The sequence below is a fragment of the Apteryx mantelli genome, chromosome 9 (genome assembly GCF_036417845.1).
Source record: "Apteryx mantelli isolate bAptMan1 chromosome 9, bAptMan1.hap1, whole genome shotgun sequence".
Taxonomy (NCBI): domain Eukaryota; kingdom Metazoa; phylum Chordata; class Aves; order Apterygiformes; family Apterygidae; genus Apteryx; species Apteryx mantelli.
In genome coordinates, this window is record NC_089986.1 from 6,170,583 (window position 1) to 6,190,620 (window position 20,038).

The following is a 20,038-nucleotide window of genomic DNA, read 5'->3' on the forward strand; positions in this document are numbered from 1 at the left end:
CCTTGTGTCTGCTGTTTATAACTGCAAGGGGTAGCAATGAGAGGAGGAGGGAAGCAGTCTAACATAACCACCACCACCAAAGGACCCAGTCGCAAGGACACGAGGCAGCCCTCTGCACAGCATGTAACACAGCGAGGATTATTACTTCTTATTCGTGGCAGCAAAAATACCTGATTCTTCTGATATATAGAAAATATTTTGGGTCTGCTCAAATTAATCTAGTGTAATTGCTCTTGAGAATGGTGAAAGGTTAATTCTTTTTTCCCCCATGGTTGTTTTAAGGTTTGGGCGGTGTTTTTACACAGTGCTTTGAAGATATACTTTTTAGGCTAAAATAGATGTTAAGTGAATTTCTCTATGAGAATATGTATCTTATTTTTGCTAAGGCGCGTTGTTTTACAGAAGGTGATCTTTATGTCTGGTGGCTAGATCACAGAGTAGGACTTACTGGACGTGCTGGATTAGTCATTTTCCTTCCCTTTTAAATGGGGCCAAAATACTGCTTTTCTGCAGAGTGCTGAGTTCTGGAGGCAGATTTTGATTTTTTTTTTGTTTGCTTTTCTGTCTAGAAAAGGATTATTCTTGCTTTGGCTACTAGAATAACATTCACAAGAACATAGTAAAAGTTTCAAGCCTAGGTAAATTATCTCATTCAAAAGAATACAAAATGCTGCTTTTAATAGTGTGAGGGCTTGGTTATCAGAGAAAGAAAAGCAATAAATGTCTATGGCAGAGGTTTCTTCAAGAAATACAGTATTCTACATAATTAGTTTGCAGGAAGCTGTTTATATGAAATTCAGTAAGAATTACTCTGCAGCCCTTTCTTACAAAGGAATATCGAAGTTAACTACAACATGTAAGCTATTTATTTTTGTTGATACTGTCAATAAAGGGCCAAACATTTTGTTGTTAAATAAGCATTCAGGTAGAGGAAAAATATTTCAGAAACACATGCCAGTACTCTTCAAAGTAGGTGCCCTTTATCCTGTGATATTTGGTGTATGACACTGTTGCCATCTTACCTCATCTACTAAAAAAAAAACAAAAAAAACCACACACTGCTGTTGGTATAGTCCCAGTTCCCTGTTATTACAGCAGTTTAAGTTGACAGTTGCAACTAATACAGTTCATAAATGTAATATAAGACTTAATTTGAGCAATAAAATTAGTCTGGACTTAATATACAGGACAAGAGAAGGAAAAAATATATGGGAAAATTATACCTTAGTATGACTCTCACATTGATCTTTCTGGCAATAAATTCTATAATCGAAGTCCCAGTACTGAGAATACTCCCTTCAGACTATCAGAGTATAATCTGCAATGCTCTAAAGAGCAACACTCAAAAAAAAAAAGTTTGATAATGCAGACCCACATTATAGCATACCCACTCTATTAAAAAGTCTGAATTTTTATAGCATGAAATCCTCAAACAATAAGTTCTGCATATCCTCAACTTTTGCTTTCCTTGCACTGTTCTTCCTGTGCAAGAACAGTTACAATCCAGAACAGGGCTCCCACACTGTGCAACCTGTGGACTTTGTGCTGAATAGGATGACCACAAGTTATGAGGTCCCTACGCAGACCACAGCGAGAATTTGTTTCTAGGGTGCTGCTCTGCATCCACCTTTTGGGTGTCACATCCGTTAAGCTGCTCTGTGAAGAGACCATGGGGACTTCTGCTCTGGGGGGTGAAGTGAACTTGATCAGCTCTCACAGCTGGCTCTGGCAGGCCAGAAGGCTGAGGGAGTGGAGAGTCCTCCCTGTCAACTTGTGTGCAGTAAAGCAACCATAACTGTCCTGCAGGGTCACCTCTACGTCCCCTAATGACACCAAGAGCTTTTTGGAGTAATAGACTTGGACTAATTTGTGTTCTAAAAGGGGGGGTGGATATGCACAACAGCTGTTAGCACCACCTTGGTCACTTCCCCCGATAAAGGGTATCCATTAGCACCTCCCTGGTTAAGGCCACCATTATGGTAATGCAGAATTAAAACATCAGCAGTTACTTAGCTGCTTTTTAGATATATTGTTGAAATCTTTTTCTTACTTTGATCTCCTAGATCTTCTGCCTGCACCCACATTTAAGGATTAATTTGTTGCTTATTATTTATATTCATTTTTATCAGGCATGTTCAGGAATGCAGAAGATGATTGCACTAGTGAAAGTCTTTAAGCAAACCAATGCTGTCCTATTTGGTCACTTTTCCTGTATAGGAGCATAGACCTAGTCACTTCTACAGGTATGAGCAGTGAGTGGAAAAAGGAAACTATCCAAACCATTAAACAACTTAACTACCATCACATGCATATGTTGTCTTATTCATGTGTCAGAGTTGCCACCTGAGTAGTGATATGAAACTTTTTAAAGTGTTTAAAAGACAGGAAAAACACCAGGTTTAGTTTTGTTTTTCATTTTGTAGTACAAGAAACAACTCCATGCTGCAAGTTAAATATCATTAATGTGCCAGCAAACTAGGTTCATTAGCTTTAAGTATTAGTAAAAACTTTGAAGTTCCTGCATTATTTTGGCTAAATGCTCAAGTTCAGTTACCTTTGTTTAAAAAAGAAAAAAAAAGTGACACTTGGAAAACCAAAAGCATGCCATTAACATGTAAAAGGAGGGAGAGGATATGGAGCACACTGGAGACAAATGAATTTACCCAAACCCCCTCAGCTTCTACAGGAATCTTGTTCCACAGCATATCTGATTTGCTCTCAAGCAAAGCTGCTGCCCAGCTGCAGCCTAGACCACAAGTTTGTATCTGTTTGACCTGCCTGGCTGTACTCCAGGCTGTTTGAGATGCAGTAGCATCACCTGTGGGCTCTCCCAGGTAGGTGGAAGCCTGACTGCAGTCTGCAGCCAGGCAGGGCAGCAGCAGCTCTGCTCTGCAGCGGCCCTAGGGAAGAGCACGCTTCAGGCATGATGCTCTGTATCCACAGGCCCTGCTGCTGCTCCGAACCAGCCCCCACATATTTCTTAGATAAGAAGCACTTGATACAATCCTAAACTGAGAAAGTCTCCGAAACAGCACTGAGTAGTTCCGCTGCAAAGAGCTTAATTCACCATCTGGAAATGCACTGCTGTGGTCTAAACTACATTACCTCTGTGGTCTGTGACTGTTATATTCCCCATTACTTCCAGGAATGCCTAGTACTACTCTTAGTGCGTTATGCCATTTTGAAAGTATTTTTCCTCTTAGTGTGTTACTCCAATAAATTCATCTATTACCAGGGAGCCCTGGAACTACTTCTAATCACAGTAAGACAAAGAGATAATGTGTGCAATAGAAAGGACTGCAGCAAAAGCAATGCATTTTCATATCAATAGGCTTTTAATAGGTTGGGCATTATTTAGCAACAGATTTTAAGGTCACTACATACTGGAGACATTTGGTTTGATATTTTAATCATTAATGCCTTTTTCAAGTGTTTTTAGATTCCTTCCGGACTAAAGGTTCTAAAGAAACAACGTGTAGCAAGTCTGATATAGACGTAGTCTATTTTACTAGAAACAGGATAGAAAAAACTCAAGCATATGCAAGTGTATCAAAGTGCCACCTTACTCACAAGTACTCTGAAACAGCTCCAATTGCAAGACTGACATTAGCATCTTTGTTCTTCATCTTCCCACAACTTGGTGTCCAGTAGTAATGCTTCTTGAGGCCATGGGAGACCTCTGCAAGGTGAATGTGCCCATCCACTTCATATGGTTCCACATCTGTACAGTTAGGCTTCAAGCGGCCAGTCTGAATTAATTCTGAAAATGCCTGAAATTAATAAAAACAGAGTTCTGACACAGAATATTCTACAAGGATGCTCTACCCATCCACTTGACTACAAGGAAGACTCTAGAAGATACCACAGGCTAAGCAAGTACTTGATTGTTCCCGTCTGCTGATGTCCAGTGAATCTCTGGTCATCAGAGCACCATACTATAATAATAAAATGGTACATCAGGTATCTTATCCACTAGCTGGTGTAGTCTTCCCACTGATTATAATACATAAATAAATAAAACAGCCCTCTTAGAAGAGTTCAGAAGTGAACACTTACCATACAGGTGGCTTCATCAAATTTGTTCCCCCAAATGTAAATATAAGAAAGTTCCATGTTTGTTTTCATTGAATCTGAAAGAGCTACAAGTCCTTTGCCGCTTATATTGTTGCTTGCTACTGATAACCTGATAAACAGAGAAAATGATTATTCAAGTACCCTTCAAAGCATTGAGTTCCCATCTGTTAGTTTTATATAGTTACTAATATGTAGTAGGTCAGGTCCTATTATAAAAATCCTTTTCAGGTTGCTAAAGCAGTTTGGACTATGGAATTGCACTATTTCTCAGAGCACTTCCTTGACTCATGCAGCGAGGTTATTCACTATTCATTTCTTCAGTGTCACTGACTTACTGCATGGTGGCCAGGTCTTGTGTTTAGTTTGCTTTGAAGCCCAAGCCTTGGCACTGACCCAGGTTAAGCTTTGATCTTCGTGGAGTGGCAGTTATTTTTATATTAGCGAACCTGGAAGGCTTTCAGAGGCACCTAGCAGCCACCACCTCCTCAGTCTGCTACTTAAAACTAATGGCTTCAGGTAACACCTTTGATCAGCTTTTACAGCCTACTGGCACATGGTTTAAACACAGCTACAAAATATACCCTGATTGAGAGATTATAGCTCTTCTGGGCTCACCCGAAAGCTAACTTAAACAGAGGATTTTCTTAAGTGTTGAAGATCAGAATCAACAAATATAGAGCCTTATCCCTGCATGGAATCTGATTACCTTAAAATTCGGAAGACTTGGAGACCTTGGTTTGTTTACCCTTGTAGAGCATGGAGACCTTGGTTTGTTTACCCTTGTAGAGCATGGGGGCCTACACATTCAGGATGCAAAAACCCCCCGAACAACAACAAAAAAACAACCCCCCCCAAAAACCCTAAAGATCTAATAGCCTCTTTTTTTGCCCTCTTAGAATGACTGTGAAAGCTGTGAAGTAAGTGCAAGATGGTAAGAACCACTGTAAAACTGATTTAAGATTCAACCAAAAAAGAAATAGAATCTGAAATAAACACACAAGCACATGTCAGACCATGCAGCAATGGATAACGGAACCAAAGATGATAGAGAAAAAGGAAATAAAATCAATTTGGAAGAGGACTGGCAGTATGGGAAGGTGAATACAAGGCCTTAGCACATTGGACTGAATGACATTTCTTGGCCTAGTATTTTACTGGCAGTGCTCTAGCTCAAGCAAAGCTGCAGGGGACTTGATCCAGTTACCCAAAGACAAGCCTCCTGTGCCACTTGAAATGCATCAGAGCATCCCCTTGGGTCACAGCTGCAGGTCTCCAGTAGGACCTGTGGCCTACTTGCCAGCACCCTTTGGACATCCCATATGTCTTGGGGCATGTCAAATGCCAAGGCAGATGAATCCCACCCAATCTGCTTGTCATGCTCATTTTTCCCTTCTCAGTTGGACCAAAAGGTTTTGAACTTTTTGTTTTACTTTTCTATTTTGATCAGTAACATCCAAGCACTCAGTTTTGATATCAGTTCAGCCACTGCCAAGGCTGAGTTTCTTATATGCTCAGTGGTTACTCCAGCAGTTTCTGGGGAAGTTAAATACTAACGCTTGAAGGGTCCTGTTGCACAGAGCCAAGGCTTCACTCAGGTAGATAGCTCCATCATCTTCTATTCGGTTTGAATTAAGGTCTAGGATTTGCAGGGTTTGGTTCCGTTTTAGTAGTTCTCCCAAAAACTTCACATCATCACGAGTTATTTTATTACTGAAAGAGATGTGCAGATTTTTTTTTAAAAGGGGATACTAAAAAAGTAAGTGGCTAATGTTAGTCAGGTCTATGTCATGTAATAACTCTTACCAGCTAAGATCAAGGTATCTCAGGCTGCAGTTTTCATACAATGCCTCACATAGTCTCTCTACACCAAATTTTTTCATTTCATGCTTGCACAAATGCAATTCCACAAGAGAAGAGTTGGTTTTCAACATCAGAGCTATATGAACTGTGGTCTCTTCCTAAAAAGATACACTCCATTTTATTAAACTCAACTTGGAGGTAAGATCTGGTCTTACTTCAGTAAAAGAAAGATACACAACTAACAGCAGGATTTGGTCATCAGTAGTGTTCTACTACATATACTACAGCCATCTTAAAAATAGCCAGGAAACATTTTGTGATAATGACACTGGAGAGAAAGGAAAAAAAAAAAAAGTGAAAAATACCAAAAAGATATTTGCAGATTTACAGTACTATACATCCCTGCAAATATCAGGAGCATCAATATTTGAACCATTATGTCTAATTGGTTCCCCTTCCAGTCGTTGCTTTTTCAAGACTATGTTTGAGTAAGCCTCCACTAGCTTTAGAAGTATCTTGTCATGACACAAATCTACTGCTTCATTAAAAGAAACAGGATTAACTATGGGAAAAAGTATGTCCTGTCACTGTAAGACATAGTAAGTTCATTTTGAAGTTGTCACATTTAGTTAAGATAACAACTGAATTCTGAGTCAAAAATAAGGTAACAACTCAGAGGCCTCGGGCAAGCGGTAAGAGTTGAAGGTGGGACTAATGGCGAAGGGGAAGTCTCGAACAAATGTCTCGCCAGTATTTTCAATAGCAATAATTTAAATTGACTTCCAAAACAGTGCTTAGGCAGATCAAACCCTGCCTTAGTAGAAAAGAAACAACTGAAATTCATTGAACTGTTAAAAACACTTTTGGGATACAGGAAGACCTGGCCTTCATGACCGTTTAATTACTTTATCTTGCCATCAGCAAAATACTGTACGTCTCATGAACACCTGAAAACTGCTGCGAGTCTGGTGAAACCATCACAACCAGCTCTGCAGCCAAGACTTCAGCAGGAGCCCTGATGCACAGAAGCTGCGTGACTTGTTGAAGAGTTGTTCAGCTAAAGCACCACAGCTCTCTGCATCTACACATCTGATGGCCTGCAGCGCAGCCCCCAGCAACCACTGCCTTGCAGGGGTGTTTGTTTGTTTGTTTGTTTTTAAGTGCTTGATTGTTTTGGAGAGTTTGTATCTTTGTTTTGTATAACAAATGCATCATAGGTTTTTGTATTAATAAGGTTCATTAAAATCTACAGTAAATCACCTGTTAAGTTTATGCTTCAAGTTCACATGATGAAACAACAAAACCAAACATGAATATGGCATCCTGTTAAAGTATGCCTTTCTCCTTTAGGCTGTGGAAGCTGGCAGTTACCCTTGCATCACACTGCTCAAATAAACAGCAGTCTTTTGTTCTTCCCCTTATTTCCTGCTAAACAGCATTTCTCCCTCATTCTGCTGAACACTGTGTAAGCTCTCCATGCTATAACAGTAGGAATACTGGGTTCGCTAATATCAAGCCATCTTCATTAGCCCATTATTTGACAAATGCATATGTATGAAGGAAGAAATAAAAACACTTTAGTTAAACTGAGGCAGCCTGCGAGTGCTCAAGGCTTGGGGCAGAAAGAGAAAAAGAATGTTCCTGGAATCACTTATATTACTCTGTAAGGAAGCCCATAGTCACGTAGTCCAGAAGTTCATAAATGCATCAGTATTGACTGTATTTACGCATCTCTCCGACTGAGCTGACACTGCAGTCTGCTCACTTACCTCTTGGCTGTACATTAAAGGACGGTTAAGGTTTATTGCTTTGACCGATCTGTTTGGAGTCAAGACTGTTGCTATTGCCATTAGACTCTGCGTACCCTGAAAATGAAAATAAACAAACTCTTTAGAGAAACCCAACCCATCACATATAGATCAAGCTACAAAATTACCATGACTTCTTAGAACTGATTGTCAGATGGGCTCAGATTGGAAATACTATTTCTGCCTCCACATACCTCAGAGAGGTGCGAGTGCACTAGCAAATACTTACAGACACATAATGTATTTTCTGTAACACCAGTCTCTACGGAATAATAGAGTGGGATTAGACTGAGAGGTACAAATGACTAGGAGCTTTGGCAACTCACAAAATAAAAAGCAAGAATAATGCATCTCAAAGAGATACTTGTTCATTTAATTTCCTTCACCTAATTTATGACACAGAATGGGCTTGGGTGTGTTCTCTGAGGTCTGTGGTAAAAATTTTGGCTAACTTTTATCCATTAAGCAAATTCATATTAAATGTGAATTAATGCAGTACAGACTAGTGAGATTCTAGGATACAGGCCAATCCTGATTTTTTTTATTTCCTTCTATTTTGCTTACTTACACGTAACTTATATTTATGCTACTTTACAATGAGGCTTATCTACACCTGAAGCTATTTTACTTTAAATTAACTATCTATCAACTCCCTATCAAGTTTAACCACATTATGCTTTCAAATATATTTTACCTGCACTGACTACATTTTCCTTGTTTATGTATTTGCAAGACCCTTCACTGTTGCTAAAGCATATTTCCCATTCTAGTTTGGCAGAAAATTCTGTAATTGCAGGAAACTAATGTTTATAATAAAGTTTCATCTGACCCCAGGTCTCTCCCTGCTTCCAGAGGATAGTCACAACAATTAGGTTACAGTCAAACTTACTCCTTCTGCCCAGCATATACTTTGTTATCTCCCCAAAAGATGAACAGCGTTAACAGGAAGACTGAGAGTGCCCAATTTAATTTCACTTCTACATTGGTTAGAGCATTCTCCTGCAAGGCAGGAAACAGGAGCTAAGTCTCTCAGGCAGGGAAAAGAACCACTTCCACCTTCCAACCCCTCTGAGGTTACCGCACAAGGAGAAACCACCACCAGGCAGGTGTCCAGGCCTGAGACCAGGAGGCAGTTCAGAGCTGCGAATGCTAACTGGTGCCATAACCCCATGCGGGTTTTTAAAATCCTCCACAGACTTTTACCGGCTAGAGCAGGACGCTCCCTGCTCAGCACATGGGCCCATTCCTACCCTTTCCCATGCAGTGCAGAGGGAGTCTCAGCACCTGACTCAGGCAGGTGGCAGGTCATCTAAAATCAAATTAGGGGCCATTATACTCAATTCAGCACTGCTGTGCCTACATCCTTGCTGGACTGAGCTCCAGTATGAACAACAGAGCTATGGGAAGGAATAACTTCCAGGCCTTATAGCACTGCACAGTCCAGAAAAGAGCCATCATAAAAAGAATCATTCATAAAAAAGCCCCTTCTTCAATGAGAACTACCCAGGATTTAGACAGCATAACAAATATGAACAGCAGAAACAAACCTTGCAAAACATGAAAGCCAAGCACCTGAATCCTCAGGGACATAGCGGTCCTGATATATCACAGGATATGACTTCACAGGTGCTCTATGAAACATGCCTTTCCAAGCATGCCCTGCAACATTACATTTTGTGATAGCTGGAGGTAACACAGTGTATAAAATAAGTGGCAACAGATGGCATATCCCCCTAATTAAGCACTGCAGGTCCTTTGTAATACCCTTGAAATACTGTTAGTTTTATGTCATTGCTGATAATTTTACTGGGTTACTCACCAGATCACAGTCTCCAAGATCTAACTTCTCTAAGGCTGAATTAATTTGCAGCATTGAAGCAAAGTACATCCCACCTTTGTTTCCTATTTTGTTTCCAGTCATTCGCAAATACAGAAGTGTTTCATTCCTCTAGACAAAATAAATAAAAAGAACTTAATTCCTTGGAAATGGCCTGAACAGCAGCACAGTCCTTTTTCCTGTGAATCCTGCTAGTTGTCACACAAAGACAAAACATCCCTGTAGAATAATAGTGTCTAGCTGATAACACTGAGTAAGCAGTTGGCTCAGGCTCCCCACAGTGGAATCAAAAGCATGACAGTCGGGATGGAAAATCTGATTGAGACCTTTGTTTCTCTGATGTAAGCCCCCAAATTTCAGGCTCATGAAAATACTCCAGGGAGAAATTTATGTCAAAATTGGCAGCTGAAATGAAAATTATACTAAAACCGATTTACATCAATTAAGTGTATTTTATACAAAATTATAATTTGTTTTTAAGAAACCAGGACTTTGCTTTATTTTTCAGAGGCTTTTAAATCACATGACCCATCAAAGTTCAGTGAAGCCAGCTACTTCAGTAGTTGTGACAGTAGTACTGCCTGGTGGAGAGTCAAGCCAGGGCGCAAGTCTTTGCAGGACTGAGGTCTTCACTGGAAAAACAAAGTTCTGCCCTGGAAGGTCTAGAAAAGTCAATGTCTTTTTTTTTCTCCCTCCACAGAACTTCAAAGGATATTAAATATCTATTCAGTGGATCAAGTCCTAAATGCAATGCACAGTAGCTTTGCATCCGTAATTCCTCGGTATCCCTGTACTCGCTCATTACCAGAGATTATGACTGATTAAATAAGAGATTACAAAACACACGGTCCTGTGAGCAGCAGAACTAACGAAGCCAGGTTTCATATGGCTTTGTATGCGTCCCGCGTGTCCGCAGCACGCCCTCCCCTGCTGCTCCGCAGGCATCACCCCTCCTCTCCGCCTGCTTCCCCCGCGGATCCCACCCGACCCGGCGCAGCTGCGGAGCCGCCCGGCTGCTGAACGACCCCAGCGAACGCTGCTGCAGAGCTGCACAAGCAGCGCTGGGGGTTGCATGCAAACCCAATGCGGTGTGATCCTCTCGGAGAAGCTTAGCGTTTTGGAGACTTGTCAAATTTAGTTGAAATTAACTCAGAGTTCAAAGACGATGAAGGAGGAGGAAAGAGCTCACGTGAGTCATTTCACAAACACAACAAACCTTACACACAAGCCTCATTTCCTTAGGAAACCAGGCTAAAATAATAAACATGTTTTTATACTGCTGCTGTGATACAAAATTTTGAAAACACGTCTCAGACATCTTGAATCAAGGCAAGTATTGACATCAGTTTCTCAAAGGAAAAACCCATAGCATTATTGCATAGCAGTGAGTTTTAGACCAGAAACAGGAAAGAAAAAGCAGCTTGGGCTATTGGAAATTGTGGCTACTGAGGAAATATTTCACTTTGATAAATAAAACAATCTCAGAATTTTCACACAGAAAAATCCAGATATATGATAGTTGTGACAAATATTAATAGCAGCAGAGGGCAACTTTCTCTTTGTCTGAAATCTGATTTCTGGAGTCTGCCTTGGAAAAACAAGTAATTTCTGTGTTACAGCAATAGACTGACGACAGATTGACATTTCAAGTCAACTTTGATGTTGGCAGGACAGCTAGTACTGTTAATCAAAAGTAAAAATATCAAACTAGATGTCATTGTCTAGATCTCCCAGAGTACAGACTAATACTCACGTGGAGTGCTCTCGCTATCAGCTCTGCTCCGCTTGTGCCAATATCATTAAACATCAGGTTAAGGTAGCGCAGAGTTGAGTTTTCCTTAGGAACACACAATGAGAAAAGCAATGAGGCTGTTTTTTGTTTTTTTTTCAGAGAATGCCTGCATTTTTCAAAAAGGAGATGCATCACACACATGCTTACAGCCTCTGCTTTTCCCTGCCTTTCAGGCAGCCCCTGACATGGGGAAGTGGTTAAAGTATACCAAGGTACATCAGATGATGAGGGGGAGACAGAAAAACGTGTAGGCTGTAGGTCATTAGGCATTTTGTGAACTTAATGGTATTCCTTGAACTCTAGTAACATAGGCACTGAGTGGCAAATCACCATTTTAGATTTGGATTTTGGTGCTTACAATAGTGGAAAGGCAGCATTAAAGATGCCTATGTTTAGATCCACAAAAAGACTAATAGAGATGATGAAGTATCTAAAGCAAAGGCCCTGGCACACTTGACACTACCATCACATCCTTTGCTAAACTGAACTGTAAGCCTAAAAGCCCCCCTGTTTATTCCACCTTTCTTTCTCATGACACACTAGACAAATGTCAAACAACTGCCCCTTTTGCTACCAGTACATGGAAAGAAATTACAAATTTCCCCAGAGAATGCAATCCGAGATTTTGGTGGGATGGATTTGGACGTGAAAGTCAAAATCAAAGGAATTTTGCCAAAACAATGCATTCTTGTCTCAAGTACACCACAGATAAATATTATTGTAGCCAAATAAATCACACATTGATAAAAGATGAACATCATTTTGGTACCTGAAGGAATTTTGCCATGTGTTTTGCTCCATCATCGGTTAATACATTATAACGCAGGTCCAACCCTGAAAAAGATGAAGAATGAAGAATGTGACAAATGCATATCTATAACTAATTGATCTCTAAACAGAAAGAAATAATGATGAATTAAGGCTGAAAACTAGATTGCTTAATTTTTTTCATGTATGTTTGAAATTACCATGCGAATATGAGAAAACATACCTGTGACAAATACAGTATTTTGTAAGACAGCGGCAAGAGCTTGAAGATCTTCATCTGTAACTCTCTGCACTGGCACTAAATGGTTATTTCCAGCTATTTTTAATGTGATTCCTTTTGTCCATCTGTTGTAACATAAAAATATAAGGACATCAGGAAAAGGAAAATCATACAGAAAAATGAATTCTCTCTCCAGATAGGAAATCTATCCATGCTCGCCCTCACTGGCATGTTTCTCAGAACTGCACGCAGCTAACTTTGGCGGCCCTGTGACCGACAACATGATTCAGGCTGTACATCAGCACTGTCCACTTTGATATTCTGAAGACTCTGCAGCTGCAGGACCACACTTAGCACATGTGCGCAGAAAGCAGGAAGAAGCAAGATGAGGGGAGAACAGAAGGCAGTAGAGGAGACTAACCTGGGGGCCATCTCATCATCTCCTTTTCACTTGTTCCCTTTCATTTATTTAGTCTGTCCTGCCCTCAGGACCAAAAGCTAACACAACCATTTCCTTACACTGTCTCTCCTCAGATTCTCTCTCCAGAGAACAACCAGCTTTGACCCCATGAGCATCTATGAGAGGAAGCCCTAGGTAGCCATAAAACAAGATACGGTTTGGGTGGTTAATGGCTTGTCAGGATTCAGAGACAGTTCAGGGAAGCATTACCAGCTGCAAGCTAATGGGATGCAGCTGAGGCTTTTTAAACAGGAGCAAGACAAAAGGAAGGGAGTTGGGATGACTAGACACTGAGTTTGGCTTCTCTAGGGGACATAAAGGCACCATCCTGTACATTTTTCACTTTTTTGATTTTACTGCTTGTAAAGCTGCCTAGAAAGGTTATATAGCTAAAAAATCCTGCCAAGATGATGTCAAGATGAGTTAAAACAGAACTTCTGCAGTAAAAGCTAAGTGTGATTTGTGTTCAAACCTGAAACTGCATGAACTTTCTCATTGTTCTATTTGTGGTCCTGCTATCTTGCTTAAGGCTTTCAGAAGCATCCGAAACATGCTGTGTGTTATTTCCTTACGTTTTATCACTTCTATCAGCTTCTTGAAGCATGTAAGCGACGAAGGGGTTTTCAGGCTGGCTCAAGTTTTGGCAGGCCTGCAAGTACTGCTGGTGAAGATCTGGAAGAACTGACATGACCTGCTCGAAAACAAAACAAACTGTTATTGCTTGCATCGTTATGGTAGCTTAGCAACATCTCTAAGGACCCAAACTGTGTTGTGCCAGGTGCTGCACAACAATAAAAAAGGGGTTAGTCCTAAAAGAGTTACAATTCTCAGTGTATATAACAGAAAAATAGCAGATACAGCAGATAGATGGAGAAAACATGGGAACAAGAGGTAGACTCGTGTATGTATTTCTGACTTGCCAGGGGGAGCTGGAATATGAACGGCGGCAGAAGCAGAGGGTTTTGGCAGGACATACCTCTCTGTCCACGTGTGCTACCCAAGCAGCAGACCGCCCTGGGCAGCGTGTCACCACACCAGCAGGTCACATCCAGACTAGCTCCTAATAAACGCTAGGGCTCGATGTTCAGGCGCAGAGACACGAATGCGTGGATCACTGACCAAACTGGTACAGGGAACGGATGTGACTGGCCGTCTGTAAGCAGAGAAACTGCATTTACACCCCTTGCTAGGCCATCCGAAACCAGCAATGAGATCTGAGACCACGAGCCGCCCTGTCGCATCCAGGAGAGAGCAAAGCCCTGTCCCGTTGAGCACCTGCTCCCCTCGTGACCCACCTGAAACGGTTCGGGTCTGCAAACTTTACAAGCTACTGAAACAACCAATTCCTAAACGCCCCCCTCCCCGTACAAACCCACGCTCCCTCTGGCAAGAGCCCCGCGAGCTTGGCTGAAGTGCAGAGCGGGTCTCCGCAGATTCAAGGAGGACGTCCCAGCCCCACCTCTCACGGAGGAGCCGGCAGAGCGCGGGCAGCGGGGCGCAGCAGCACGGCGGCCGAGCGCCCCTCATCCCGCGCGGGGCCGTCTCCCGCCGCGGGGGAACGGGCAGGCCCCGGCGCCCCGCACGCCTCCCCCTCCCGCCGGCTCCCGGCGAAGACCTCCGGGCGAGAGTGGGAGGCGCGCTGGGATGCAGAGCGCACGGAGCCCGACTCCGGTCGCCACGGCGACGCAGCCCGCGCGCTCCCTCCTGCCGGGTGAAATTCTCTGTTTTTTCCTGTTTTCCTCTGTTCCTCAAGGCCAGCAGCGTGTCTGCGGGTGGGAGAGGCCGAGGCGGCGAGGCCCGGCCCGCGTGGGAGGCGCAGCGCCTGGGGAGCACGGGGGGAGCCGGGGAGGGATCTGGGCCGTAGGTGGTGCTTCCAAAGCTTACGTCGGATCGCCTTGGGATGCCGCAGCATTAGTCGGGCTCTAAGACAGAGATTAACAGGCAGCAAAGCAGGCGAGGCAGCCCCAGACGCGCGGTAAATCCCCTTGCCACGGGGCTGTGATCGCCCGCGCGTTGTGATGAGGGCTGCGCAGGTGTGCTGCACAGGTTGGGAACGGGCATCGCGGCCACGGGGTAAAGGGATTCATCCCGCATGTCCCAGGGCCTCATCGGGTGACGTTCTTCCGCGAAACCAGCCTGACGCACACGTTCCCCCTCAGCCCCGACACTGAGCAGGAGCCTTTGGCCGCCAGCCCACGCTGTGGCGCTCCTGGAGCCTTAATCTGAGAGTCGTGAGCGACGCTGGGCTTTTCGCACAGCAGCTTCTGGCTGGGGTCTCTTCTGCCCTGCCTCCATTAAGAGGAAAGGTTTGGCAGCCAGACAGAGGTGATGTTACTCACAGCCAAGCGAGTCTATAATACCTTAATCACTTATCCCTGGGACATTCACTTAGCAGTCTGCCCATGTTCTCAGAGGACCCTTCACAAAAATTAATGTGGTCACACAGATTAGCAGAGTTACTTCAAAGGTGCCTGTCCCTTTCATTGAATAAATCCTTCCAGTGTCTTTAATACTACCCGTGTATCCAAGGGGGGGTGGACTGGGATCTCATGTTCTCCCTGCCTCACAATACACAGGGATCATTCCTCCATAGGGAACTCAAAACTAATCAAAAAGAAAATACCTTTACACAACGTCCAAATTAGATTGTGAAACTCAGTGTTGCTCTCTCCACACCTTGTGTTCTTTCAGTTCTCCCCCCCGCTCGGGTGACGCCCGGACGCGGCCCACCTCCGGCACTGTGACATGCTGCCGGCAGGAGCTTGGCATCAGGGAGGCGGGAGCTCACCAACACCCGTCTCCCGCTGATCAGTTCTTAAAAGCTAGCCGAAAGCCTTCCTCCATCCAGGCCTGTCAATGTCAGAGGTCAGTCAAGTAGTCACCCTTCCCTCCTGTCACCACCAGCAATATTAGAAATTTAAGGGTAATATAAATATCGGCTTCACTCTATGGCTCAGAAACCACTACGCATCATAGGAAAAGGTGCCCCCTTTTCATAATAAAACTCTCACCAGTTTTACCATCAGCATAGCTGGATACAGAACTCAGTCAGTGTTTTTAAAAATAGGCCTTTAAGACTCAAGAGGGTTGCTTCATCCAGCCCCACTGACTTTAACAATGTCACCATCCGAATTTTGGCTGTTGGGGCACTGAAGGATATATTGTGGTTCAAAGTTATGGTCCCACTGTACGTATTCAGCTTTCACTGTCAATGAACAACAGCAGCTTTTTTCAAGGGTAAAACTGAGAGAAGACTGTCCCTAAACACTAAGCTCTTCCAATATTTATTTAGAGTAGGAAGATGTTTGAGTATTGTTGATTTTTTATCTTTTTCTCTTCTTAAATTAAAAATAAGGAGCAGAGATGGTTGAGCCTCAGCAGAGCCAGAAGTCCAGCACATGGAGCACTCCTTACCCCAAAGGCAGCACTGTTTGTTTTGAGAACAACCACGTTCAGACTGCACAAGAAATACCAGTGAATGGAGTGCCAGAGAAGGAAGCTCTTTCCCCCATGCATGTCACAGACAGGATATTTTTTATTGATTTAGCCAATAAGCAACAGACAACCATCCCACCAGAGGTCTTGAGACTGGAAGATCTAGAAGAGCTGCACATGGAAAAGAACCTGATTGAAAGCATCCCAAGAGCCATCAATCACCTGAGAAACATGAGGGTTCTCTACCTGGACCAGAATCACATACAGGATATATGTGAAGAACTGGGGGAGCTGAAATGTCTTCAGAGCTTAGATTTAAGTAACAATCCACTGTCTTTCAGTTCGCTGCCTGTTATCAGCAAGTTGCAGGCCCTTCGTCAGCTCAGGCTCTATAAAGTAAACTTGCATGAAGTCCCAGTACAGATCTGCAAATACCTACATCATATAGAACTGCTTGGACTCTCTGACAATAATCTAAAGTGTCTGCCCAAAGAACTAGTGAACCTGACACAACTCAGAGAGATTTACCTCCAAAAAAACAGATTTGAAAGTTTTCCCATGGAGCTTTGTCATATGGTAAATTTAGAAATAATAGATCTGGAACAAAATCTAGTCAGTCTCATTCCAGAAGAGGCTGGCTCTTTGACAAACTTAGTTAAGCTATTTTTAGCTTTTAATAATCTATCCTCCATTCCTGATACACTGCAACACTGCCAGAAACTGGCTGTGCTGGATCTGTCTCATAATCTCCTGCACAAGCTTCCCCAAGGTTTGAAGAATCTCACTGAAATGGAAGAACTTGGACTATCTGGTAACAATCTGGAGAAGCTCCCACGTGAGATTTGCAGCTGGTTGTCCCTTTCCCTTGTTTACTTGAGGAACACTGGACTGCACACAGTACCAAAGTCCTTCACCAGATTAACCAGCCTCAGGATACTAGATCTAAGTGAAAATTGCTTCAATGAGATTCCTAAAAGAATGTGCGCTATGAAAAATCTGGAAATTTTGGCCCTGGATGACAATCAGATACATGAGGTATTTGTTCTTATTCATTTTTATTATATTTCCTCCCTTTTTCAAAATCTATGTTCTTCATTGCAATTGAGTACCACCTTTCCCTACCAATGTGGGATGGCATGTTGCACCTTGGTACCAGCTCTCTTCCATGAGAGATGATGTTGCACCTGTTTAGGTGGTCTGTGGATTCATTTTTCCTATTTAGATGTTTACAATTAGATGTAGCTCCTTCCTTAGCACGCACTTACCATGCAGTATGTGGCTGTCTCATGTGCCTTAATCATTCACTGCAGTTTTTCTTCAACAGTCAGGTAAGTCCCCATCAGGCCTAAAAGAACTCGTCACCAGGCAGCTGCCTATGGAGCAATCAGCGCAGGCAGACAGGTAAAACCCACGCTTTTCTCAGAAAACGCTGTATTTGCAAAGTTTCTCGTATTATCAGTAAGGGAACACCGGTACATCCTGCACTTCAGTGCTAGCTTTGCTGGTTGTTTTCCCATTCCAGTTTGAGACTACATATAGTCTGTCTTTGAACTAAGAAACTCTTATGCACTAGCTGAAAGCTTCACAGTACTGGAATGACTGTGAAAGCCATTAGAGCTATGGAGTCCTTGTATCTCAATTAAAATGGCACTCAGTAAGGCAAGTGATGGTCAAGGTAGTAAGAGTTTGTCACCTAATCCTGATATCCACCAGAGACTACGTAACTCATCATCACCAACCACTGAGTATTCAAACAGGGAGAGAAAAGAGAGAATATGGAAAGTCTGACCTGTGTGTTGAGCAGTAAAGATGAAATACTGACTGAAGGGACTGGTTCAGGTGTTTTGCATCTTCTTCTGTGTACACTGAAAATAAGAGCTGCAGTTGTGTAGAATCAATACATGTCACAAACTGAAACAGAGCAGAGGGCAATTTTAAAATGGTTAGAATATTGTTAATGCCTTTAACACAATTAACATTTGCTGTTCATTTGATAATAAACAATTACGTACCCTAAAGCTGTGCTATTATGACAATAATCATGGACATCCTCATTTTAGAGCTCAGGATACACCCCCCTTTTCATATGATGCAGCTCTCCTTTTCCAAGGAGATTTTCACTTGGGCTGTTTTCTTCTTGAAGGTCATATTTGCAGAAGTAGTAATTTATGCAAAAGAATCACTTTCAGATTTCAGTCATTTAAATTACTCTCCCCTGTGCTGAGCATACAAAGGAAGTGAAGAAGCAGACAAATGTTTCTGCTAAGAAATAAAATTAACCACATAAGAAATCTTTCCAGTAGAGGAAACAACATGGATTTTTTTTGCCAAAGTTTACACCATACTGTGAGATATAATGTTATATTAATGACTGGAATATTCTATGATGTTCATCCAACAAAATTAATGCAGCTTCACAGCTTTTTCCTAAAGATGTTTCCCTAAAACTGAAATCCCAAAGATTACTGTTTAATTGACATAATGTATCTTCTTAATGACTGTGTCTAGATACCCGTGGAGGTGAAAGAACTGGCAAATCTAAAGTGTCTTGGCCTGACTGGAAACCAATTCAGTATCTTTCCAAAGGAAATCTTTCTCCTGGAGTCATTAGAGAGATTATACCTGGGACAAGATAAAGGAATTAAATTCACAAGCCTGCCAGGAGACATCAAGAAATTGCAGGTAGGAACAAGAGAAGGGGAAGAATTGGGCCTGCTGCGGCATGGCACTTCTGGGGACTTCAGCAGCTCCCAAACGCGGGACTGGAGATTCTCGTAATCTCTTAAGGCAATGAACATTCGAGTAGTCCAAAGGGTGCAGCATCAGGCCAGGGCTTTCAGAATAGGCATAGCATGAAAACTCAGTGTTTGAAACCAAATTCTACATATTTTCCTAATACTATACATTGTCTTGGGTCAAAATCACAGACTCTGCGCTCCTGGGGCTGCAATATTGCTAACCCAATGCTTTACTGCATGACCAGTCACTGCAAAGCCTGATATAGTGGGCCACAGCAAATGTCACTTTGGCTCCTGACTCTTCCTGTTTAACCACCAGCTGGACACTTCAACGCTCTGCTAGTATTCAGACAGAGCACAAGTAACTGAATAAGCAACAGGGAAAAGTAAGTGTGTCCTCAAGCCTGGCAGTGCCTATTGAAAATGCAATACACAGCCCATGTTGTCTCTCTGTGCCTGTTACTCATCCCAATGGTATCTCAGTGCTTAAACTTAATTTCTGCACTTACTGATATTCTCTGTACACTGCTTATAAATCAAGCTAAGAAAAAATCCTTTAATTATGAAAAGTTATGCACACATATTTTCCAGAATCTGAAAGAACTGCATATAGAGAATAATCATCTGGAGAACCTGCCTCTAGCCATCGGCTTGTTGACCCACCTGGAAATACTTGACTGTCGCAACAATTGCCTTAAACGGGTCCCAGACTCCATATGCCAAATACAAGGTGCAATATAGTCTTTGCATTTGTGGCCCTAAGGACACAAATTCCAGTAAGCGTTTTAGAAAAAGGAGGGAGAAGGGAAGGAAGGAATGCAGTGCATAGTTCAGGACTCATGCAGTAATTGTAAGGGGGTCAAATAGGATGGAAGCTAGGAGCTGGGAAGGTGGTGGGGAGCACTGTGCCCAAGCCAAGCAGACAGGAGGAGGTCCTCCCCAGGGACCCACCTCAGCCTCAAGGGTTGGGGGGAAAGGGTGTATCCCAGAGCTCAGCTCCAAGCAGACCACCTGATGGGAGAAGACCCACTGGGTCAGCACCAGCGATGCCAGGGCAGTGGTGAGGAACCTGACCTCTGTGGGTGCCCCCCAGCCCAGTTCTTCCA

The 20,038-nt window shown here is 42.7% G+C and overlaps 1 protein-coding gene across 1 annotated transcript; it reads right to left on the minus strand.

Moving 5' to 3' along the window:
* Positions 1–3,316: 3,316 nt before the first annotated feature.
* LRRC34 (leucine rich repeat containing 34) lies at positions 3,317–19,608 on the minus strand. Its single transcript, XM_067301600.1, has 14 exons — positions 19,596–19,608; positions 18,207–18,456; positions 17,984–18,105; positions 17,460–17,567; positions 13,332–13,450; positions 12,303–12,424; positions 12,081–12,145; positions 11,273–11,356; positions 9,502–9,630; positions 7,644–7,739; positions 5,878–6,032; positions 5,629–5,784; positions 4,057–4,183; positions 3,317–3,770 (listed from the first exon to the last, which is right to left on the minus strand). The coding sequence occupies exons 4-14, from the start codon at positions 17,493–17,495 to the stop codon at positions 3,567–3,569; spliced, it is 1,293 nt and encodes a 430-aa protein (XP_067157701.1). The 5' UTR covers positions 17,496–17,567; positions 17,984–18,105; positions 18,207–18,456; positions 19,596–19,608; the 3' UTR covers positions 3,317–3,566.
* Positions 19,609–20,038: the final 430 nt, after the last annotated feature.